We start from the raw sequence: 24,747 nt of genomic DNA, 5'->3' as shown, positions 1-24,747 counted from the left end.
GGGAACGCAGGGGGCAGGGAAGGAACGTGGACCTGATGACCAGCCATGGAGGGACAGCTAAGGAAAAGACGATGGTCCCCTCACTGTATGGACATTTCTGTGGCCATTTACAAAATGACCATTAAGCTCTGTTGCAACAAGAGAAGTGCCCTTGATATTGTGTAGTGAAGAAAGCAAGAGGTGTAAGAAAGAGATGTCAGAGTTTGACAAATATGAACTTCATCTAGTTCAATATTTTCCATATTGAAATAGTTCAAGAATATTTCAAAATAGTTCAAGAATATTTCAATATTCTTCTCCTCTTCCTTCTCGTGGGCTGGAAGGGGACCTGACGGGGGACACTTTGGATTGTGGGGATGAAGCGAACACCCTGTGGTTGGAACAGCAAAAGCGTAGAGCCTGGACCCTGCTTTAAGGAGCCGAGCCTCAATGCCAACTGAGACCTTCATAAAATAGAGACTTCAGTTTCTACCTGCATAGTTACAGCATAAGTTACTGTTATCTGGGTCCCATGCAATGTGCACCAACGTGCAGCCACCCCTCCTTTTTCCTAACGTATACTTCAGGCACTTCTGCCATTCAAACAGTTTTCCTTCTTGTTCTTTAGTGAAAGAAGCTGTTGCCCACTTCCTACCAATAATTAGTACCAAACAGAGACTAGAGCTTATATGTAGGTCACTTTTCGTCAAACTCTAGGCTTGGGCAGCCATAATTCTTTCAAATGTTAAGAACTGAGAGGCCAGACCACAAAGAGTTATACAGATTTTTATTATTTTCCTATTAAAAATGTTTAATCTTGAAATTGGTTAATTTTAAAATAAAAACTAACCATATATTTGTTTTTATACAGTATATACACTGGAGAAATAAATAGTACTCTAAGTGTTAAAAAAAAAAAAAAAGCATCATTATATACAACTAAGGCTTCAAGCCAAATGTATAGATACAGGACCCACTGAGGATGTGATTCCCGAGGCTTCCATTCCTAAAAACAGAAGGCAGAAGTAATCAGGAGGCATGGCCAATAACAGAAGCTCCACTTTGGTTAGAAAGCATTCACAGAAGCAACAGAAGAAGCACACAATTTAAGAAAACACCTTGAACTAAGACTTGACTGGTTACGTCTTCAAAAGTTTGGCATTGAAAATTACACAACTTTGGCACAACACAGGTTAAAACAACATCTTTCGAAAAACCTAAGTACAAAGAAAAATCACCCTTCTCCCCTATTTGACATCACACCTCCTTCCAAATAAATCTCGTCCAGAAAAAGCCCAACCTCTTATTCTCCTGGCTATATACTAATATAAGGGTTTATGGTTTAATGGATGCCTCCAAAAACCAGCTCCTTGCTTGTCACCTCTGAGGCATATTGGGGTGAAAAGGCTGTAGACATCTTGAGGAAGTTGCAGAAATGAACATACCACAGGCTTTGCCTCCAGGAAATCTGGGTCCTCACCGGGCTCCACCACCGACCTGGGATATAAATCTAGGCATGTGGCTGAACCTCATTAAGCCTTCGTGTTGTAAAACAGACATTAGCTGCCTTGCGCTCCTCTTGTGAGTCTCCAGCGAAGTGATGCACATGCAAATCTTTTGAAAAGTATAAACCAGTTTCTCAGATATCGCATATATTCATTTATGTCAAGAGCTACAATTGGAGGCTTTTCTAAGTTCAACACAGAGAAGGCGCTGCTATTAGAGCAAGATATTCCACGGAGGAAAAGGCATTCTATTGAATCTTAGCGCCAGCTCTGTTTGACAGGTGCTGGTTTCTGTAGGAACAGATACGTATAACAGATATATGATGCCTTCTACCTCCCCAAGCAGAAGAGATTTTGCTCTGAAGCAATCGCATTTGGAGATGGGCCACGGTTCCATCCCCAGCACGTGTGGCACTCTGCTCTTTCCATGCAAGTGATCAAACATGTCGCTCTTACAAGGAGTGTGCACATTGAGTAACAAGAAATAGCTGAAACCACTTCAAGCCTCGGATCCCCGAGGCTTAGACCCTGTAGCCCTCCCGGTGTCCATTGTGCCCTTCATCCCATGTATATTCATGGATCATCTAAACTGGAAGGGAGACTAGAAATCCCAACTCCATTAGATTCCAAGTCTGGAAAGGTTTACTAATGCGTCTACTGCCTCATGCTAATCAAGTTTAAGTGCTTAATAAACATCTGTCCCATCAAACATTAAGCAACAGGAAAACCAAGACACCCAACGATGTGTGCTTTAGAGAGTAAGCTGGGGAGCAGGACGGAATGCCTGCAATGTAATGATTATTGATCAATGCAGCCCACCAAACCCCAACAGTGAGGGCCTCGCCACCACCCCACATCTATACTCCCCTCCCTCTGGCCAAATGAGATCATGGGTCTGCCATCCTGACACAAGTCAGCTCCCAGTGGAAAGACCTCTCCCCACCATTCAGATCAGGCAGCTGACAGTCCTCCATGTGCTTTCACAAGTGTCCGCTGTCAGGCGAAGCACAGGCTCATCCAGTCACCCAGAAACCAGTGCAGTGTGCACCGGAGGCCCGGGCATCCGACCCTTCGCACACAGGTCTGGAGTTAGAGCAATTCTAGAGCAGCAGGAACAGCAGGAACAGCAGCGTATGGTCCCCTCCGGCGAGAAGTCCCAACAGTCATAGGAGGTAAGGTCCTGGGCCCAGCAAACAGTCTCTTGCCAGTGCCTGAGGGTCAAGGCCAAGAGGGGTCCTTCCATCAGGTGGGTCCTCAGCAGTAACTTTCCTCCATGTGTCTGGAAGGCGGGTGCAAGTGGGCCTCACTGGCCCCTCAGGAAAGCTCCACAGTTGGGCTGAAAGGAACCATGTAAGAGATGAGCAATATTTGGCATCCTCACCTGGCTTGCTTGGCAAACGTGCAGCCTGTACTGAGGGTGTGCTCTGTTTGCCACAAGTTCAAGCTTTCTTACACACCTATCGCACACACACACACACACACACACACAAATGCAGGGAAAACTATCCATGATCCTCTTTGCCTTGATCCAGAAATATGAGAGCAACTGTAGGGTGGCAGGAAGGGGGCAAGACAGAATCCAGAGATCTTGATTCTAGTCTCAGCTACACGAACATGCAATTGAACCTCTTGGAACCTCAGTCTCTTTATCGGTGAATAGGCGAACAGTATCCACATCAGGTGAGAGTATACCGAAGGCATAACCTATGTCTAGGGATTGTCACAACTTCCTAGTGTCGATGCATGACTCAGGCTTCTATCGCCTTATGTTCTTTTGGGGGTAATGACTGGCTTTCTCATTACCAGGATGAGTAAGGTAGGATGTTAGTAGGACGAGGTACTAACATTACATAAGTATCAACATAACATCCTCAGCTGTTACAAAGTTCCGGAGCGGAAAAGAAGAAGAAAATGTTTTATCATAAGATATGTTATCATAACAATAATGATAAGAACAGTGATCCTTCCTGGGTGCGTACCATCTACACGGCTATTCTGAGGATCAATGAAATTGATGCATGGGGGAGCATTTTGGAAAGGTAATAATCTGAATACGAATGTAAAGAACTAATGTTATTATTATAGCAGAATATCCTATGAGCCTGCACTAGACTGAGCCATTCGATGGGCAGTTTTCAGAATCCTGCACGTCCTGTGATCACCAAGCTTGTGATCAGGCTGGTGATCCTGAACTGGACACAGAGCAGTCAGGATGAAGCCTGGTCCCCAGGGTTGGCAGAGGGCTCATCACAGGGGCCCCCCGAATAGGTGCAGCTGCTTGATAATTGATACCCAGATCAAAGTGAGGTGATTTATCTGAGTAAGTGAACCCTCCATGCTCAAGAAAGAGTACAGATGGGGCACCTGGGCGGCTCAGTCAGTTGAGCTTCCGACTTCAGCTCAGGTCACAATTTCACATCCTGAATGTTCAAGCCCCATGTCAGTCTCTGTGCTGACAGCTCAGAGCCTGAACCTGCTTTGGATTCTGTGTCTCCCTCTCTCTCTCTCTCTCTGCTCCTTCCCCCCACTCATGCTCTGTCTCTCTCTCAAAAATAAACATGAAAAAAAAATTTTAATTAAAAAAAAAAAGAAAGAGTACGGGCTTTAAAATAAACCAACATCAAATCTTCACTCTACCATTGCCTGCTGGGGGAGCTGGAAAGAGTGACCTAACTTCCCTGAGCCTCAGGGTCCACAACAGTACACAGGGTTAACAGCACCAATGTCATGGGGCTGGTGATACAAGTAAATGAGCTAACATAGAAAAGACACTAAACACAGGTGGGCACATGTCGTGTGCTTGGTGTATGGAGGCTGCATTATTATACAGCATCTCAGTTGGGGCAAGTGGTGGAAGCCATCGAGGGGCCCGTCTCCGTCCTCCAGAAGCAGGTGTTTAGGCTCAGAGACTCTGTGATGAATTTCCCTTTTGGATGCACCTGCTGCCTCACACCACGAGATCTGCCTTCCTCAAATCTGAAATAATGGGACTCCAGCATGGGGTCATGGGACACAGAATCAAGACGTGCCTTTTGTCTGGTTCAGTGTCATACACATGAGCACTCCTGCTTCTCCAAAAGGGGAAGAGCTGATCACTATCCCTGACACCCACCCAGGGTTCCAGAAAAACCTAAAAATGGGGATTATACCATGCCCTTCCCCTTTACCTCCCACCTGAGCCCCCACTCCAAACTGGCGCCCAGAAGGAAGCTAGGGGCCCTGGAATCTTCCTGTAGCCCCTGTCACTATGGAGAAGTTCAACCTAAGATGGCCTGACTCCAGCAGGACCATGGTCTGTAAACATCTTGAAGGGGAGTTGGACCAAGGGGCAAAGGGACACAAACGTCCTCCGACATCCTGCATATTCCACGGATTGGTCTATCTCTTCCCAACAGGTCAGCTTCACGAAAGAGGAGATCTGTATCTGGTCTGTTCACTGCTACATCCCAAGCACCCAGACCCATATCCAGCACATGCTAGGTGACCTAACAGGTACCGCATGACCCTATGAGAAAGTCCCTGGTTACCTGGTTTCATTTTTCATTCTCCAGCCATCCCGACACTTGTGAAACCAGAGCTCTTGGCCGGGGGATATGCTGGTGTTGTCAAGGTCTTCCACACAAAAGGTCAACCTAGGAGGAAGAAGAAACCACTCATGTAGCCAAAACTCAAGTGGGGGAGGCACATTGCTGTGCCTTAGCCAGACGGTGCTTTCTGGATCCAAAGTGGACCAAGTGAGGAGAAAAGGGCTTTCATCATGTCACACCTTGACTCAGAATCTTCAGAACCCCTCATTGCTGCTGCCATGTCCCACTCTGACATCTCCCGTGGTTTGGTTCATGCAGCCCTTTGATCACACCTTCCACCTTCTCCTGTCTGTCCATCCAAAAGGCTGCCTGCCTTTCAAGGCATAGCCTCTCTGAAGTCTCCCTGACTGCCCAAGCCCTTGACCTTAATAGAAAAGCATATTGTTTTATAGGTGTTGCCTTTGCTATTGTCATTCCTATGCACGGCATGGAGTTAATAATAAATGTTTCGTCTTATTTTACACATCATACACTGCCTCGAATTGTTCATGGATTCCCCTATCTATGGTGGACCACAGTCTCCTCAAATGGAGGAATTCAATGTACCTCCAGTGGGGTGCTCATAAGCACCCATCAACAAGCATAACTGGATGCAGCTGTGAGTCAGAAAATGCTCAACCAAGGTCGCAGAGAAAAATCACTAGTCTAGTAACCATTTCAACTCTAACGTACAGCCAAACCACATGGGTTACCGCAGCCTCTGTGGTGTGGCGTTCGTATGACCCCACGACTGACAGATGTACAGGATACCTGATCCCGATGCCGATGGGAAGGACGAACGCCACCTGCAGAACAGGTTTAAGAACCTTTACCAGAGGGGCGCCTGGGTGGCTCAGTTAAGTGTCCGGCTCTTGGTTTTGGCCCAGGTCATGATCTCACGGTTCATGAGTTCAAGCCCCGCATCAGGCTCAGTGCTGATGGTGCAGAGCCTGCTTGGGATTGTCCCTTCCCCTCTCTGCTCCTTCCCTGCCTGTGCTCTCTCTCTCTCTCTCTCTGTCTCCTCCCTCTCTCTCTCTTTCTCAAAATAAATAAATAGACATTTAAAAACAAAAGAACCTTTACCAGAAAGCCCAAATGGCCCATAAACATATAAAGAGGTGAGCCATCTCATCTCAACCAGGAAATTAAAACACGTTAAAGCAACAATAAGGGACCAGTTCACACCCAACAGAATGGCAAGAGTGTCCCCTCCAGTGTAGGTGAGGAGGAAAGGAAAAGGGGGCTCTTACTTTTAGATTGTATTGGTCTAAACACTTTGGACGGAGATTCCATAATATCTAGTCAAGTTGGAGAATACATCTACTGTAACCCAGCGACAGGGGTAGGGTGCAAAGAGGCCTCAGCTCTCCCCAGTTCACAGACTTCTAGACCAGAACCACTCAGAGAAGGGACCCCCGCCTCCCTCCCCCTAAGGCCGCACTATGCCACAGGCGATGGATGGAAACAGGACACAGGAAGAACTGTGATGGAGAAAATACCAGATGAGGTAGGAGGAGGGTGGTGCCTGCCTCCTATCATCCCCAGGCTGGCGGTGACCTCCCAGCGGTCTGCAGAAAGATATGGCCGAGGAAACCCTCCTCTTTTGACAAAGGTCCCACGGGCTTCCTTGGCTTCTGCTTAGAAGTTTGCTCAGAGAGTCAAGGCACCATTTTAGGGGATGATACATAAAGGTCTAGAGTTTTCACTCTAAGCCTGAGGTTAAAACTCGTGGGGGAACTGCCAGCTGGCATGGCATAGAGCATTCTCTGTGACTTGACGTCAGGGCCCCACCCCATACCCTTGACTCAGAGCCTTGGAAGGAAGGATGTAATGCTCAAAGGGTCCGGGGAAATCAGGGCCTCTTGCAGACCTCAGCCGTGGGGGCTCCGTAGGCCTGATACTCTGGTATGCTCTGCACAGGGGCAAGCAAAGGCTTTGGTTGTGTGGACCCCACGGCAAACAGGTCATCAGGGCAGTGCTCGTAGGGAGCCCCGTCCAGGAGAAGCCCCCCTTCCTCCAAGCCAAGACAAGGTGCAGCAAAAGGAAGGTCACGAAGCCCTCACCTCCGCTGGGTCTCCCCAGACTTGACCCGGATGCGCCTGATGTTCAGCTGCCGCTCAGAGCTGCGGGGCTGGGACAGGTAGCTGCGAAGCTCCTTCCACAGGTTGTACCAGGACTGAGCTGCCCCCTCCCAGGTGAGTTTGATCTTCAAGAGGTCTCCAAGGTCCTCCTCGGTGTAGACCAGGAAGGTGTTGGTGGCATTCAGCCCGATCTGCTCCACTCTACAAGGGGAGATAGGAGCAGGTCTCACCGCCTGGCCACCTGGAAAACTGCCCCACCGTGTGGGGTGACGGGGTGGCAGCACCTGCCACATGGTGACTGCAGAGAAATGAGCCCACAGACGCTCGCCTCCCTCTGAACTCCCAGCCCTTTCCTGCCTGTCCCCATCATGTGACCCTTGGGGGGAGCTGTCCCATCCCATTTATGGAGGTGAGTGTGTGCATACATACCTGGTCCCCCAGCTAGACCCTGAGCCCTGAGAAGCGAGTACTTTGAGGACATTACTTTGCAGTCCCAACATGACTTGGCATGGCGCCTTGTACCTCACGTGCACTTAACAAACATATACCGGTCGCCATGTGCCCTTCCCACAGATCATTAGAAACGATGCAGGGATAACATTTATGTTCCAAATTTCCCAGAGCCCCAGGTGTCAGGCGTGGCCTGAAACGAAGCAACAGTTTCTGTCCAGCTGACCCAGCAGTTTCTCATGCTGCTGATTCATCCTGGAGCATCCTTCCCAGAAAGGGTCTGAGTCAAGGGCTTGGTGGAGAGTGTGGACCACAGAGCCACCCAGCCCCTCCCGCAGGCACTCAGGCTGCACTCCCCTGCACTGGCTCGCACGCTCCCACGCTCGCTCATTCTTAGCCGGACTCGTTCTCGGTCCTGAACTCATTAAAGGGAGCCCGGGACTCACATTTCCAAAGGCAGGATCTGGGAGTCTGCGTTGGTGCCATAAAGGGTGACATAAAAGTTGGGTTCGATGTCTCCCATATTCTTATAGCTGAAGATGTGGATTTTCATCTGATAATGGTAAACTGCACAGACAGTGGGACAAAGGCATTTGTGAACTTTGCTGGTCATCTCAGGACACGCTGACCCAAACTGAGTCACTCATGACACTGAGTTTTTAGGGGCTAATGTCCCTTTGGTCCAGCCCAGCCTCCCTCTTGTCATCTTCAGTCCAATGGCATAAGGGATCACCTCAGTATAGGAGGAGCCCCAAACTTGGAGGCCAGCGACTCTTTGGGGGATTCCAACCTAGCAACTTTCTAGCTGTGTGACCTTGAATTAAGGACCAAGGTATTAACCGCTTTGAACCCCAGCCTCCTCACATGTAAATACCATCGGCAAAACCCTATGGTTTTCTCACATGTTGTAAAAATGCAAGACCTCATTTTGATGCCCTATCGCTCCTCCCTCAGATTTGCTGTGACGATCATGAGAAAAATATGAAATAGCTTTGCAAAACTTAATTGCAAAGAAATGACAATTTTCCGTCTCAACACAAATTTAAGATACTGATGTTGCGACCATGGAGCGATGGTTTTCATCACAGAAGGAGTCCTCACCATTTATTTTTAAAGATTGACTTTCCTAGGGCACGCACAACATCGTTGATTTGCAATGGTTTGGTTTAATTGTGCCCTGCCACATCTCCTGGGCTGGGACGTGCCCTGCTCCACAACATGGTATTAGACAAAGGGAAAGGACGAAGGTCCCTCCTCAGGACTCTGTGGGGACAGAGGGTTACCTCTGAAGGGCATGCCTGCCCGGGTTTTGAGGTACATTTTGCTGTTCCTCTTACTCCTGGTTTTCTTGGCATTGTAGCCAATGCTGTTACAACGGTTCTTGCGGCAGCTGAGACAGATCCCCTTTTTGAAGCGATTTGAGTCCGTGCACTGGAACGCAAAACTCGGCTTGTCCTGATTCACCAGGGAGTCAACAAAGAGGTGTACGGCCCGCTCGTGCTCACATTTCACCACTTCCGTGATTGCTGGGGGAGGGGAGGATGGGCAGGATGAGCCTCTCATCAAATATAGATTGTGCCCTCAAAGCCCACAGAGATGAAGCCATTTGCTCAGAGTTACATGATCGGTTGGTTACGAAGTTAGGAGTGTAACTGGGATTTCCATGCCCACGGTGCGTCCTATCTCTTGTAACCGGAAGCTATAGCCAACAGCCCGGTAAATCCCAGGACCTTAGGAAAAATTTGACAAAGCCACCCCCACCCCCTCCTCAGTAACACTACTAGTCTTAAGGAATGACAGCATCTGACAGAGGTCCTTGCTGGACCTCCAAGCTTTGCAGGGGCTACTTGAATATTATCACATTGGGAGAGGGCTACAGTCTTAAGACTGAATGACAGGGCGGGACATCCAAAGGGCGGAGCATCAGAGTAGAGGGAGCCAATAGGGGCCAAGACTTAGCAATACAGCCGAGACCAGAGGGAGTGAGAAAATGGGAAATCCAGAAAGGGATTGGTCACTCCAGCCACACATGGGTTTCGGCAGCAGATTCAGTTCAATCCAAGTCTGCTGGGAACAGGCTCAGGCATCCAGAAGGTAAATGGTAAGTGAATGGAGACCTCATCTTGGTTTTAATTCTTTAAAATGTCACAAAAAATTAAATTATAGAGCATCCATGCTGTAGAATATTGTACAGCCTTTAAAAAGAATAAGGCGGGGTGGGGGGTGGACGGGGGGCGCCTGGGTGTCTCAGTTAAGCATCCGACTCTTGATTTCAGCTCGGGTCATGATCTTGTGGGCTCGTGGGTTTGAGCCCCGAACTGGGCTCTGCATAGACAGTGTGGGGCCTGGATGGGATTCTCTCTCTCCCTCTCTCTGCCCCTCCCCTGCTCACTTGCCTCCCCCTCTCAAAATAAATAAATAAATGTAAAAATACCTTTCTTTTAAAATAAAAAGAATAAGATAAGTAAATCTATGTGTTCTGATGTTTAAGAATATTCACTATATATATATATTATATATATATATAATATATATACTATATATTATACATATAGTATATATATAATATATACTATATATTATATATATGGTCACTATATATATAATATATATACATATATATACATATATTATATATATAGTATATATATATTATATACATATATTATATATATAGTATATATATAATATATATACATATATTATATATATAGTGACCATATATATAATATATATACTATATATATAGTGACTATATATATAATATATATAGTGACCGAAAAAGGAAAATTACAGGACAATGTGATTTAAAAAAATATAATCTTACACACACACACATACACACATACACACACACAAATGAATTTGCAAAGAAAAAAGACCAGGAGGATACACACAAAATTGTTCATACTGCCTACCTTTAAAGAGTAAAAGAGGCAGCTGGAGGAAGAGGCTTACTGTTTGCTCTAGGCGATTCTACAGTGCTTTTCCCAGCAGATATATATTCCTTTTCTTATAAAAAGAAATTAACCAATAACAACTGGGACCCCAGTGCATGACAGGGCAAAGCAGAAGCCAACAGAGGGTTGTTAGTAGACCTGCAGGAAGATAAACTGCACATGGGATCGGCCGCCCCCGTGGGGGGGAGTGGGCATCGCAAAATGAACATTGTTGGGAGTACTACGTGCTCTGGCTGACTTAGGAGATGTGATAACCGAGTCAAACCACTGTATGAAGCAGAAAGTAAGGAACTCACTTCCATACGCAATTGACCCCAAGACATCATTGAGTCCACAGCCCGGCTGGAAATCACCCCCGTTGGGGTAGATGTCGATGTGGCCCACGGGCATCTGAATTCCGATGCTCAAGCCGAAGGAACGTGTGTAGGTGTGGAGGACATCCACAAAGTCCGCGTCGTCGGGGGACAGCCTCCTGTGGATGTCCACCCCTTCAAACAGCGGCCCGGCAGGATCCAAACCTACAGCAGAAGAGCAAGCCAAGAGCAGCTGCATCGGGTGTGCAAAGTCCTGGAGTCTGGATTGAAAAGTAAATCTAAGTGTGCACAGAGAAGCCACCCTCAGAGCCAAGCCCCATAAATCTGGAACCGTGGGATGCCTCCGGTTGGAGGAACTTTTGCTTTCTTCTGAAGCCTTCACCTATCCTGACAACTCAACTGAGTCACAATGACATACAGCTCCAAGGAACCACAGACTGTCAGAACTGGAGCACTCCTAGAAAGAACTCGGGCTGGCTGTGGCTGAACTAAGCCAGCCGTCCCATCTATTCTGCCACTGGGAGCCTTCTGCAGCCTTAACGTAGCAGCCCCTTTACAGAATAACTAAACTGCCTGCATCTTCTGGAGGGAGGACTCAGTTTCCCCAAACCGAGCTATTTGCATTTGGACTTCCTTTTCCCCTTCCTTTAGTTATGAATCAGGCCCAAAGGTGGATCGATGAGATTGAGGCAACGTGGGGGGGGGGGGGGGGGGAGCGGACACGAGATACACTGAGGATCCATATCCCAGGCCTCCAAATTCCTCTGTTTTGCAGCAAGAAGGAGAAATCTTTTTGCCTGCAAACTTTCTGCATTAGACAGGCAAGCGGCAATGTAGAGAGAATCGGTTCTCACATTTGAAACGGCACAAATATCTCTGGGAGCTTGTTGAAAATTCAAATTCTACCATGTAGCTATAGAAAACTCTGGAAGGACACACAAGCCCCTGGCTACCTGTGTGTATGTGTGTTGGGCGAGACGGCAGGGAAGGGAACCGAGCAGATGGTAGCAACAATAAAAGACTTTCACCATCTTTTAATTTTGGAACCGCATGAATGTAAAACCATTAAAAAAAAAAAAAAAAAAAGAATTTGCAAAGCATGAAATGCAGATTCCCCAGCCCCGTAGAGATCCTGACTGGCAAGCACCCCCAGGTGATGCTGAAAGGAGGTGAACCAGAGTGGAAAAAACTTCTCCCACCTTCAGCATCATCAATAAAATTAAACCTGAACGTCGTAATCCATACAGCGCATGTGAGATATTAAGAGATTAAGCGCTCGTCAGTGTAAATACCAGCTGCTGTTGCCAAGCTCGAGTAGTTATGGGAGCCAAGTTCATGCCCGCATAGAAGGCTTTCCGCCCTGTGGACACAGAGAGAGGACCTGGAAAAAGCTGAGAATACAGTGCACTATAAGCGGTGGGGGGGAGGGGGGGGTCTGTTGAGCCTGGAACAGGGGTGCCCAGCTAGGTGTGATTTTGCTCCTAAGGGGACACTTGGCAATGTCTGGAGACACTTTTGGTCGTCGCGGTTGCGGGGGGGAGAAGGACGAGGACGAGAAGCCGCTAGCGTCTAGTGGGGAGAGGTCAAGGTGGCTGATAAACATCCAGCAATGCTCAGGTCAGCTCCCACAACAAAGCATTAACAGTGCTGAGGTCGAGGCACCCTGATCTAGAAACACCACGTGGGAGAGGAGTTTAGACGGAGAACAGAGTCGTTAAAGGAGGAGATGGGCAAAAGAACCCACCAGATCCCAGCGCAGTAGAACCAGGGAGCACCCTGTGAGGCCTGACGGGGGTGATTTTAAGCCAGGCAATAGGCCAAGCTATTGGCTGGAGTGGACGGTAAGCTTATGAAATCCGTCACTCACGAGAGCTGCGGCGGCTGGTGGAAGCAAGCGGGCTCCAGAAGAAGTTGAAATAAATGCATATGCATGGCCAAGGCAGAAAAGAAGCCCGAGCTGCCTGGCGGTTCATCCCCAGCCCAGGGCCCTCAAGAAGGATGGTACAAAAATGGTGACCCCCCGGCACAGCCCACGATGACTCATTTCAGAGGCTGCCAAGGGCTACAGGACTGACACAGGCAGCCTCCCCCTGCCTCTTGCTATGTTTTCTGGAAGGAAAGAGAGAGAGAGAGAGAGAGGAACATTCTGCTTTGCAACCAATACAAGAGAGGGGCTCTTCGCCTGATGTGAACAAAAGTCTCCACCAGACGGTCAGTGCCATGGAAACCAAGCTGTGCTATAGGAATGCAGGCAGCTGACAGGGCTTCTCGAAAGGATGGCTGGGGGGGCAGGCTGAGCCTTCACCCACCCAGACTGACCCAGCCTGACACAGAGCCAGGGCTCACAGACTCTGGGGAAAAGTGGTACGATCTACTTTTTTTTTAACTAGGGATGGGAGGGAGAGCTTGTCCCCTCCAAAAAAAGAAAAGGTGGAGAGCCAGCCCTTCTTCCATTCGGTCAGACACCTTCCAAGATGTTCCGTCCAGCAAATGGAAACCACTCACGCACACACGCCCGGGAAAGCCTCTGCACTCGTCTGGCAGGGCAGGTCCCGCTCGGTTCCCACTGCTGGTTTATCTTCACCAACCAGGAAGAGGCAGTGTGGCAAAGTGGCCAGGGCAGGCTCTGCAACCCGACAGCCTGGGTCTGAATCCTGGCTCGGCTACTAAGGGTGTAAAATGTTGCACTTGTCATTTAAGCACTGGTTCCTACTACCCCATCCGCAAAATGAAGCCCAAAGGCCCCCTTTGCCCCACCGCAGCGTGTCTTGGGGGAATAAATAAACATTAAAAAATCTAAGAAAAAGAGAGAGAAGTATATGACCTCTTTCCTAGTGAGGCACAGAATTCTCTCAAAAGCCTAAGAAGGTAAAACTCTGGCAAACCCCCGTCCACAGCCCTAACCCAAGCAAGACTAGGGTTCAGGTGTCTCCCTGCTGGCCTCTGCATAGCAGCATCGTGGGCCTTAGGACCCCACGTGAGCTACAGTCTGGTCTTTCTACCAGTTGGGACCACGTGGTTCCCAGACCCAGGGGAAGTCTGCGGACTGAGCGAGAAGAACATCCATGCCCCTCCCCCACACCGGACATGCACAACAGCACCCGTCAGGTGAGCCATGTGCCTTCTTGAGGTGCTGCTGGGCAACTGGACAGAGGGTACTTCTTCCCGCCGGGCTCACTCGGGCCCCTGCCCGCAGAGAAGGGCTGGAGGAGAGGACCATGCTTGGGACACACAGGCCCCATGCTGCGTGCAGACAGCACGGAGCACTGATTAGCATTCGGTCAGCAAAGCCCCCATCTCAGCAGCTGCCACCCAAAGAGGCAGGGGGAAAGAACTGGAAAACTCTTCCCCAGCTCATTGCAGCTTTAGAAAGAGAATAAGGAAAGATCTGCAACCTGTCCTTGCTGCCCATGACCCTGGGCTGGCGGGGAGGGGGAGGGGTGGCTGGGGATTTGAATGAGCTGCAGTCTGAACACGGCTGGCCTGGTTCTGCAGCATCAGGCCTCTCACTGGGGGCCAGGAGGAGTCGCTCGGACGGTGGAACCCAGAGCGGCTCATAGCCCAACAGCGCTGTGCCAGCAACGGGTTAACGAGCAGTCGTGTGCGGCCACACGATCACTGTCCACCTGGATGATTAGGCCCCACAGTCTTGGTAAACAAAAGTGAGGCTCTCAAGCTGTGCTAAATCAAGGAATTGGATCTAAAGGAGAGTGTGTGTATACGTGTGTGTGTGTGTGTGTGTGTGTACCTTAGACTGAAGCCCAGGGATGATTTGAGGTGAGCCAATAAAATTTTACAAATATCCATATATATTTAAATCTACCCCACTTGCTTGCTGCTAAAACCTGAAATTCTCCCTTTACTAAATTATTTATTAGCTAAGGACTCCCTTCTTCCCAAGTCCTCTTTTAAAATAAAAATACTGCCAGGAAAGAAATTGATCAAATCTTTCCTTCGAGGTGAGCAGCTGGGCCTTGGTACCTCGGAGGTGAGAGGGAAGCTGGGAGTGAAGACAAATAAAAGAATTCTGGAAGGAAGATAAAGGTTTAGGACAACACATCTGCCATTAACTTCAGCCTAGGGGTAGCTCTGTTTGCAGATTTGAGGAAGCATAAAAATGGGAAGGAAAATCTTTCACACTTTTTAAATCATTAAATGATTTAATCCAAACACACATCAAAAGCTCAGCAAGAAAGGAAACTCAATTTTTTGTTGACAACCTGGGTGCCAATATCAGAAAGCCCTCTTTTTTTTTTTAATTTTTTTAACGTTTATTTATTTTTGAGAGAGAGAGACAGAAAACGAGCAGGGGAGGGGCAGAGAGAGAGGGAGACACAGAATCCAAAGCAGGCTCCGGGCCCTGAGCTGTCGGCCCAGAGCCCATCGCGGGGCTTGAAACCACAAACCATGAAATCACGACCTGAGCCGAAGTCAGACGCTTCACCGACTGAGCCACCCAGGCACCCCAAGCCCTCTTTTTTTTTTAATGTTTATTTATTTATTTTGAGAGAGAGAGAGAGAGAGAGAGACCGTGAGTGGGGAGGGACAGAAAGAGAGGAAGAGAGAGAATCTCAAGCGGCACATTCTAAACGGATAATTATCACTAATAAATGTGCCAGCTAAACATTGGAAAGAGGCTCTTGGTGGATGAAACAGAAATAAGGCAGAATTCAAACTCGACTCCACCACCCGTTCACTTCCCTTGAGGTCCTAAGCATCACTGGTGGAGAAAAGAGTGAGCCTCAAAGGCTGATGGGTCAGGACCCACTGTGGTTCTGTACTTTTCAGTTATTAGCTGTTTGCCTCTCGGTGTTTCCTTGCCTGTCAGACCCGGCCAGCGGTTTTCAAAGTGGGTTCCTTCGTGCTCTGGGATCCTGACATTTCTCTGGGGATGAGGAAGGCCCAAGAGCAAAGCTAACACTACCCACCATATATCCAGCTTCGACCAGAACATCCCTTCTGTCTGGTTCATTTATCAGGGTCCCACACAAGCTCAACTTGAAAGAGGGATTCTGGGACTGAAACAAACGCTTGAAAGCTCTGGATTCCATATCCCCCGGGTCCCTTCCAAAGCTAACCCTGTATGGCTCCCTCGTGCTGCCTCTTTGGGAAGACTCCAGTTCAGAAAAGCCAGCTTGGCCAAGGAGCCGGGGGAGCTCGGGGGTCAGCTGTCAGCGCAGGAAGCAGACCCTACCTGTGATTCTGCCCACCGTGCCTTTCACGAAGTTGCCAGCATACCCTGCCACGTGGGCTCCGAGGCTGTAGCCGATCAAGTGAACATTCCCAAGAGAAAAATCATCCTTCTCCTGCAGAAAACCACAAAAGTGTGTGAGCGCAGCCAGTGGTCCCGAGCCCGCCGGGTCACCAACCATTCAATGGAGACGAGGAAGAGCCACGGGAACCAGGGGCAGAGACTTCCCAGGGCATAGCCCTCATTGCTGGCAATGAGACAGGGAAGGGACGTAGCCAGGTGAGGGGAAGGCAAAAGGACTTTGTGCCACTTTAAATGCCAAGCGCTGGGGGCAGGGGGCAGGTTATGACTAGAAACCACATACCTGACCCTTTGGCTACGTTCCCATTCTCTCTGGCACTGCAGGAGGTGGGGGTGGCCATGTGGAAATCAAAGCCACCAGACTCACTGGAGACTAATTGCCAGCCACAGCCTGCAGCAGCCTACTCTTTCCTCGCTTCTTAGGCCCCAGGAGCTGCCGATCTGCTCACCACAAGCCCACCCAGGACCCCAGAGCTGAAGCACCATACCCTGAGAGGGCACTTCCTGGCAGGGGTGCCGAGGTGGGACTTTGGTCCCACAGCTCAGACACCAAGCTCTACAAAACGACCTAGGCAGAAAAATGAGGTAAGGCTAGAGTACCCCTGACCAGATGCTGCCAGAATTCATCAGATTCCAGGGGCAAAAGGAAAGTCAGGCTGGAATTGCCCAGATAATGGGGTCACTTTGCCAGCGCACCCTTGCCCCCAGGAAAGTCTGTGATCTCAGGCAAATCATTAACCTATAGAGAGTAAATCTAAGACCTCAAGACATATTTTCCACACTTAATATTTTAAGTGTGGCATTAGGCTGCATTTGTGGGAACCAACCCTCTCCTCACCCCTGAGGACAGCCACCCTTCAGAGGCAAGAGCAGACTCCAGGAAGTTTTTTTATTCCCAACCTGAGGGCATCGGCTAGTAACAACCCATAAGGCAGATTTTCTTCCGGCGAATAAAAGAACAGAAAAGAATCCAGAGATATATCAATAACTAAAAAGCTTTCCCAAAGCGCCAGCCTTCAAGTATTTCAAGCAATACTTAATTCAGTAAAAATTTGCATCCCAGAGATATTCTCAGAAGCCTGAAGTTCACTGGAACACAGTCTGAACTGTGTTTTCTTTTTTTTTCTTTTTTTACATTTATTTATTTTTGAGAAACAGAGTGAGACAAAGCATAAGCGGGAGAGGAGCAGAGAGAGAAGGAGACACAGAATCCGAAGCAGTCCAGGCTATCAGCACAGAGCCTGACGCGGGGCTCGAACCCACGAACTGGGAGATCATGACCTGAGCCGAAGTCAGACGCTCAACCGACTGAGCCACCCAGGCGCCCCTGAACTGTGTTTTCTTAAGAAGGTTCAGGTTCAAGATCCTGCTCTTAAAAGCACTTACCTGCAGCCAATCGAGCATCCTTGCAACACTGTGTCCCACCACCCTCGTGTTATTGACCGCGTCTGTGTAGAGCTGGTGGGCCAGGGGAAGCCAGTCAACCACCACAACATTGGCTTCTTTCTCTCTCATCTGCAGGGCGGACACAAGCTTGTATAGCCAATTTTCAAACATGCCACTCATCTGCAAAGAAAAAAGGACACTTTAAAAAATTCTCCTTGTCGGTTTCAGGAATCCTGATGAATATGGAATTCAGTTCCATGACCCTCTCCCCAGCCAATTCCAGAACGTTCGCAATGGCTGCTCAGGCACCAGACATTTGTACCTGAGCAGGGCCCGCCACAGATAGGACTGCTGCATGAGTGTTTGTCTTCCATTGCTCTTTATATCTTTTTTTTTTTCCCATCAGAATTTTCATAGCTGGTGTCTTAGGCTGCTACTCACTGTCGAACAGGACCATTACGAGATAAACATTGGTGGCGATACTGGCCTGAGGTTAGCCTGAGTCCCTGTCACAGACAAGCAAGAGGCCTCAAAGGCAGGTAGAAAGGGTAGCCCTGGAGAATTAGCTTTTCTCTTGGAGATGCAAGGAGACGCGTCTCCTAGGCAGATGCAGAGTTAACAAATGACCCCTTCCTACAACCGATCTCTGCCATCCCTCTTGACCCCAGAGTAGGGAAGATCTGTCCCTGGAATCCCAAATTAGAACTCAGAACACATTTTCCCACAGAAACAAAGTTATAAATAGTGACTAGGTCCAGTTGTAAACCTATCCACATGTACATTATTAGATAAATAGGTTTTCTGTGCGTGGCCTGGGAACCCAAACGCCGTTTACAATCCTGCCTCTATGGGAAAAAGCTCTTCCAAGTTCCAGATTACAAAAGAACTTTCTGGAATGCAACCCATTTGGAAGTTGCAGGCAGTTTGTATTTGCATTTTGACAGGGGGGCTTAAAAAGGTTCAATTGCATGATTCTAATTGTAGGCTGTGGGATAAGGATGGCTAGACAAGCCTCTGACCACCTCTTCAGTCACCTTAGGTAGATAGGCGCCCCCACCCACAAGGCCTGACCCCAGCAGTTGGTGATAGACCTAAAGACCCAGAAAGCATGTAACGGATATGAATTTCTCATCATTAAAAGAAGGAATGCCCCCCCCTCAATTAGCCCAGGCAGAAACCTGCTCACTTAATAGTGTCATTTTCCTACAGACCATCATTATAGGAATGAATAAACCCCTCGCTGGTCAAAAGCTTCTAAAGCTGAGCGTTAAAGCCCTTTTTTGTTGAAGTTTGTCATGGGCCTTTCAATGTGAATTGCTCGGCTAGGGCGCATAAAGAGCCCCAGTGCCTTTAAACGGAGCCATCTCTATGCAAACAGGAGGGCACCATGCCAACGGCGGCCAGCGATCTGGGCCAGCTGGCTCTTCATAGACTCTCGGAGCCAGTCAAGTTGCTGCAGTTCAGCTCAGCTCTTAGGGAGGGATGGCCCCCTCGAGGCAGTGGTTGACCAATGTAATTAAGTGTAATTAGAGGGCCCCTTAAGAGCCAGTGGAACTGGGCCGCTGCCTTCAGGAGAGCCACTTTCTGAAAGCCCGCTGCGTGCCAGCATTAAATACCACCCTGCTGGCGTCCATATAGCCCCCTCAGCGAAGTGCCCATTACATTCTTCACAGCTGTCTGAAACACAAGCAGCCCACAAGAAAAGAGAGAGAGCGAGAGACAGTAGAATCTGGAAGCACCAGCCTTCTTTTTAATTGACCAAAACAAAGGCAGCCAAATCTTGTGTCAAGCTGCCGAGCTCCCTCCACTGGGCTCACCGTCCATCCGTGAATGATGAAAAAGGTTTTGGCTGTCATGTTGAAGCCACAGTCTTCCAAGGGCTGGTTGTGGCCGAGGGAGAGGTAGCATCCTTCGTGTTCTGAGTCCCCAGAGGTGCGGAGGTTAAATCTCACGAGAGGTTTGGCAACAATCTGTACATTCCTGGGCGTACGGAGCTCATCTGGGGGAAAGAAACAGAGCGTGGGTGCATCTAGTAGGCTCGGGTAGTTAGAGATCTGGAGTCTAGTTCTAGTTCAATCTTGAGCACATTACCTAATCCTCTGGGTTTCAGCTTTTATACCTGCTGAATGTTTTCTCCTCATTTCCCGGAAGAGTTGCAAAGATATTATAAAGGGACATCTCAGAATTTAAGAATATTAAGCCATCGGTACTAATTACTGTGACTCTGAAATAAATAGGTTCTCTTACCTCTCTTTCCTCTTCCCTACCAAAACGAGTTCTCCTTCCTACGCTCAAGTGGCTACTTTTAGAGAGTATGCGTCCTCGATTCTTTTCCTGAAATGCTGGGGACCAGCCGAGTTTCAAAATTCAGCACTTTTCAGATTTTAGAAAGGCATCATGGCACATAAGCCACACAGTACATGACATCCCCAGTAGGGTCTGGGGGCATTCCCCAGTAATCAAACACACTAAAATTTCTGCAGGGAAATACGAAACTACTCACGCTCAAGGGCAGAAGTCAAGTCTATCGATAGCCTCGTGTCAGTTCTGATCAGTTTTTGCTGCCACATGAGTTCAGGGCCGGTGAGGCCAAGTCTCGCTGCCAAACAAATTACCAAACAAATTTTCCAATTTTGAGAGATTCTGGATTTTGGAATTAGAGGTAAGAAGTCATCCGCTATCATACAACGGGCTTCCTCCAGCGTTGCCAGCTAGATTCCAGTACTGACTTCAAACACCTCCTGCATCAGGGCTCTCGCAGTGCTAAACATGGGCCAGACGTTCTTTTAGTTTGTTAAAGAAGTGACTGAGCCATGAGGAAATTCATAAAAGCAGCAAAATTGTAACTTTCAGTGCATAGAGTGCCCTTATGCCCTTTTAACACGAAGCACTGTCATCACCACATTATTATGGACAGTCATAAAGGAACCCCATCCAGCATTCTTTCAGCCATCTAGGAAACTACCTCTTGATAACAGACTAGGAAATTAGAAAAATCAAACTCTCCTGTCACCCAGAAATCAAGGGAAAAAATACCAAATGACCAAACCAGGAGCTTCATTTATCCCAGAGTGGGTGGGCAAATGGCATCATGGAAAGAGACAGCAAAACAGTAGAGAAGGAGGTGGTGAAGAGGGCAGTGGGGAGGAAAAGAATACACCAGATGTACAAAAGGGTAAGGTTCCAGAAAATGCAACTAAATATACATGAGCAGACCTCGGGTTAACTGCCATTAAAGTAATGAACAAAAACCCCAACCAGCAGAAATTTGAACCATGGACAAAAATAGTCTCCCTCCCCAGTTATCACCCAGATAGCTACTCACGGAGACCAGATGGGGAATTCTAGGAGAAAAGGAGAGAAGTCTGCTGGCTTCCTGGGACAGATTTGTGGATAAACCCACATACTGACATAAAAGTTCCACCTTAGCATCCGGCCTTTTCTGACCCCAGAGTTCTCCGGCTTCATTCTTACCGCTTCCAGCCTGGGGCACTTCAACCTCTGGGACTTTGTGATTATTCTTACCCATGTGCTCTCATGGCTCATTCTCTCACCTCCTTCGGTTCCTTGCTCCGTGGTCAACTTCTCAGTGAGGGAAACCAGACCACAGATTAAAACTGTGCCACCTTCTCCCCCCAGCACCCTGTTCCTTCCTCCTCTGCTTTACTTTTCTCCCACTGAATATCATTATATATCTTAATTAGTTCTGCCATCTGTCTTCTCACCACTGAAATGCAAGCTCCGTGAGGCAGGGGTCTTCATCTGTCTTGTCCCACATCACATCCCCTGATCCTAGAACAGTGCCTGGCACTGAGCAGCCATACTTTCTCGAAACACGTGAAACGGAAACTTACAGGACAGGAGCTAGAGGCCTGACCTACCCCAGGTCCCAGTTCCAGTTAGCATTGGAACATGTTAAGTAAAGCAAGGCTTTCCCATTCATTCAAATTACCCCTCCCACAAGTACATAAACTGACATGGACCAGCATCGTTGGCCCAACCTCGGCAGACTAGAAGAAGGTGAAATAATGGGGTGGAGTTTGGGAGATCTCCGTTCTCCACTGCTTCGCTAATAGATTTGGCACCCGGATGGGTGATCCTACCCTCACTCCACCAGGGCAAGGCTTCCTCTGATGAAAGGAATTTGGAAGAAAAGCTAGCAGCTACAAGGAGGAAGGTGAAGAGAGGTAGGAAGAGGAAGATCGGGGGTGGGAAAGGGTGTTGGGGAGGAGGAGGCTGGCAACCTGGGGGAATCGGCCCAGCAGCTTCTGGGCACAAGTTACTCACCAAACGCTCTCCGCAAGCGCTAATCACACCAGAGCCAGCTACCCCTGCCGCCCAACTTTGCCAACACCTACACCCAGACTAGAAGGAAGGGCACCAAGCCACTTAGCTCTAACAACCTTCTCGCCTCGCGAAGGGCACGGTTAAAGAGCAGCCGGCAGCCGACTCGGCTGGCTGGACAGCACCGATCCAGGGAATCTTATCAAGGAAGGGGGTGGGGCGAGAGGGTGAGCGCGGGCCAGCGCACACACTCGCCTGCGGCTTCTCGGATGCTTTGCTGGGGATGTGCACGCCCGGAGCGCCAAGAAACAAGTGAACTGCAAGGCTGATTGAGGAAGAGCGAATGGGCAGTGGGAAAGGAAAGAGGATTTCGCAGGCACCGGGAGGGGCTGGAAAAGCGTCGGCGAGACAGAGAGGGGGCATGGCCCGGAGAAGCTGGGGTGGGGGGTGGGTAATAAGGGTAAGTGCACGTTACCTTGCAGCCGTCCCTCCGGACCGGGGGGTGTGGGGCTTCCCGCCGCAAAGCAACAATGGACGCTCCAGAGGCAGAGCAGAGGAACGGAGTTTCGCATCCTTCCCCGCCACACCCCCTCTCCCGAAACAGGACTGAAAAGAAGAAGAAGAGGAAGAAGACCTCTCGGGGTTTCCAGCAGTCCGCGCTGGTAAGACCCGAAGTGGGCAGCCCTCTCTCGCCCAGGGAGAGAGCGGTGGCCTTAGCCAGCTGAAGGTGAAGGTGGAGGGGAAAACTTGGCTAAAGTGAGCCCTGAGGAGGGGACGGGGCGTATGAAGGGGCTTGAACTAGAGGTGCCTTCACCCGGGCCGCCCGCCCGCCGGGGAAGCCAGGACTCGCCGCTGTCACTCCTGGAGCTCCCGGCGAGGTAGTTTTTAAAGTATGGGAGTCATCTGACCCATCGCCAGATGGTGATTTGCATAATTTATTCCCGTCCCCGGACTCTGATTGGTTACACCTTCGCTGACGCCGGAACCTAGGCTCCCCAAAGTTTGAATGAAAGCGCCGCACACACCCACCGCGTGGACGCGCGCCTCGCGCCCAGCCCCGCCCGCCCTGCTGGCAGCCGAGCTCCCACCACCCCACTTCCTGCTAGTGTCCACTCTCAGACCCCAGATTCTCCTCGCCCCTGCCGCCCCAGGGGGGACACTGCCCCGAAAAGCCGCGCCCGCTGGGGACGCGACCCCCGGAGAAGGAGGGTTACCCTCTCCAAAGTGCGCCCTAAATGAGCTTTCCGCGCCGCGAGCCAAGGGTCAGGATGGAGGAGAGTCATCTGGTCACCCTTTCGGTCCTTCTCCTCTCGAGCCCCCACCCCCACCCCCAGCGAGGCCCGCGACAGGTGCATACGGAGTGACTTGACAAGGACGCGGCAGAGCTGAGGGGCTGTGGGCTGTGGCCTGGGCTTTTCAGGATCGCACAGTCCCTTCTGTAGTCTTTGCTCCGCCACTAGCAGTAAAACTCTAGCAAAGCACCCCCCCCCCAGCTTCTCTAAGATCGTTCCGTCGTCCCCAATACTCGGGTGTTAACAGTGCCCCAAGCTTATGGCACTCGGGGAAATAAAAAGAGATAATGGGGTACAGCGCTCAGCGCGGGGCCTGCCAAGTGACGGGGTAGGCTCTCTCTTACCTTGGGAATGCAGCGCTAGAGGGATACCAGGCGGCACTCTCCAAAGGGAACAGTGAGTCAAACTTGGGGTTCTCAGACACGTGGCCACTGCCAAGTCTCGGCCGACGCACGCAACCACCTGTTGAGTGGAATTAAGCAACTTGTTCCTTCGTCGTTTTTCCCCTGCAGTCCTTCCCTTTATTGATTCCGGGTCCCTGTTCCTCCCTCCTGCGCTGGCTCCGGCTCCCTGCCCGAAGCGACCTGGGGACTACGAGCAGAGAGCGCCAGAGACCTTGGACGTGAGTCTGCGTCTGGCGCGCGCAAGCAGAGCTGCGCCTGGGGCACCCGCGGCACCAACCTCCCCTGGGGACGCAGAGCTGCGAGAGGAAGTGGCAAAAGGGGCCCCGGGGGGGGGGGGGGGGGAGGGGGGGAGCTGCGCTCAGCGGTCCCAGCGGGTCCAGCCAGCCAAAGCTGGTTCGGCAAGACTGCACCTTTGACCTCTAGTAACCCCACCATCGCAGGGAACCGGTCCCACTCCCACCTGGGGAGGAAAAGCGCCCGGGCAGCCTTGCGCCCCTTTCTCCCTGGTGTTGGGGCCCCAGCCGAGGGGATCAGTGCGGGGAAACCAGTTCCGAGGAGCAGGTATTGTTCCGGCCTATCCTTGTTACTTTTGTTACTCCAGCCGCCAACGGAGCAAGCTTTGTCCTTCCCGTGTGCCGCAATTCGTTAACAAGAAGTCGACTGGCTTTATTTTTCAGTATAAAACCCCGTGCACTTTATGGGATGGTAAATGGTACCCCTAGATATGTTGCTTCCGCTCCCCTCCAGCTCTCCTCCGTTGGTGAACAATGCAGACATAAGTCAGGTATAACTTACACGTGAGGGCAGGCCCCCAGTAAGTCATGGGGGCAGGCTGCAGATTTGAAGGACATTTGACAACTAGGTCTCTCTCCTCTGCTCTCTGTTTCATTTGGGCGGTTGACCTCTAACATATGAGCTCTTGGGAACCCTGTCTCCATCTGTCATGCCTCAGGGATGAGGCAGTGGGTAACCTGTGAGCCAAAAACCCCCTTCTCTGTTCTGGGTTGCTCAAAGCCATAGTCCCTAGGACTTTAACCGGACAGTGTGGAGGATGTGTCTTTGCTACATGTAGATCCCCTAGGGGAATTAGGTATTCCTGCAAAGTTGGTTATCCTACCTGGAAAGGGGGAGAAAGAAAGAAAGAAAGAAAGAAAGAAAGAAAGAGGGAAGGAGGGAAGGGAAGGGAAGGGAAGGGAAGGGAAGGGAAGGGAGAAAAAACAGATTCAACAAAGCCCATATCCATTTTTTTAAACT

At 49.7% G+C, this 24,747-nt stretch overlaps 1 protein-coding gene and 1 non-coding gene across 2 annotated transcripts; both read right to left on the bottom strand.

Moving 5' to 3' along the window:
- Nucleotides 1-883: 883 nt before the first annotated feature.
- LIPG (lipase G, endothelial type) lies at nucleotides 884-23,546 on the bottom strand. Its single transcript, XM_047826573.1, has 11 exons — nucleotides 23,434-23,546; nucleotides 22,273-22,403; nucleotides 19,331-19,512; nucleotides 17,514-17,693; nucleotides 16,050-16,161; nucleotides 10,838-11,059; nucleotides 8,865-9,107; nucleotides 8,028-8,148; nucleotides 7,114-7,332; nucleotides 5,012-5,116; nucleotides 884-2,820 (listed from the first exon to the last, which is right to left on the bottom strand). Exons 2-11 carry the CDS (start codon nucleotides 22,367-22,369, stop codon nucleotides 2,799-2,801), a joined length of 1,503 nt encoding a protein of 500 aa, XP_047682529.1. The 5' UTR covers nucleotides 22,370-22,403; nucleotides 23,434-23,546; the 3' UTR covers nucleotides 884-2,798.
- On the bottom strand, nucleotides 17,366-17,450 carry TRNAR-UCG (transfer RNA arginine (anticodon UCG)). The gene has a single exon. It is a non-coding gene; the product is annotated as a tRNA-Arg (tRNA).
- Nucleotides 23,547-24,747: the final 1,201 nt, after the last annotated feature.

Source organism: Prionailurus viverrinus, chromosome D3, assembly GCF_022837055.1.
Source record: "Prionailurus viverrinus isolate Anna chromosome D3, UM_Priviv_1.0, whole genome shotgun sequence".
Taxonomy (NCBI): Eukaryota; Metazoa; Chordata; class Mammalia; order Carnivora; family Felidae; genus Prionailurus; species Prionailurus viverrinus.
Note: the sequence above shows the minus strand (reverse complement) of the source record. Positions and strands in the feature narration are given on the sequence as shown.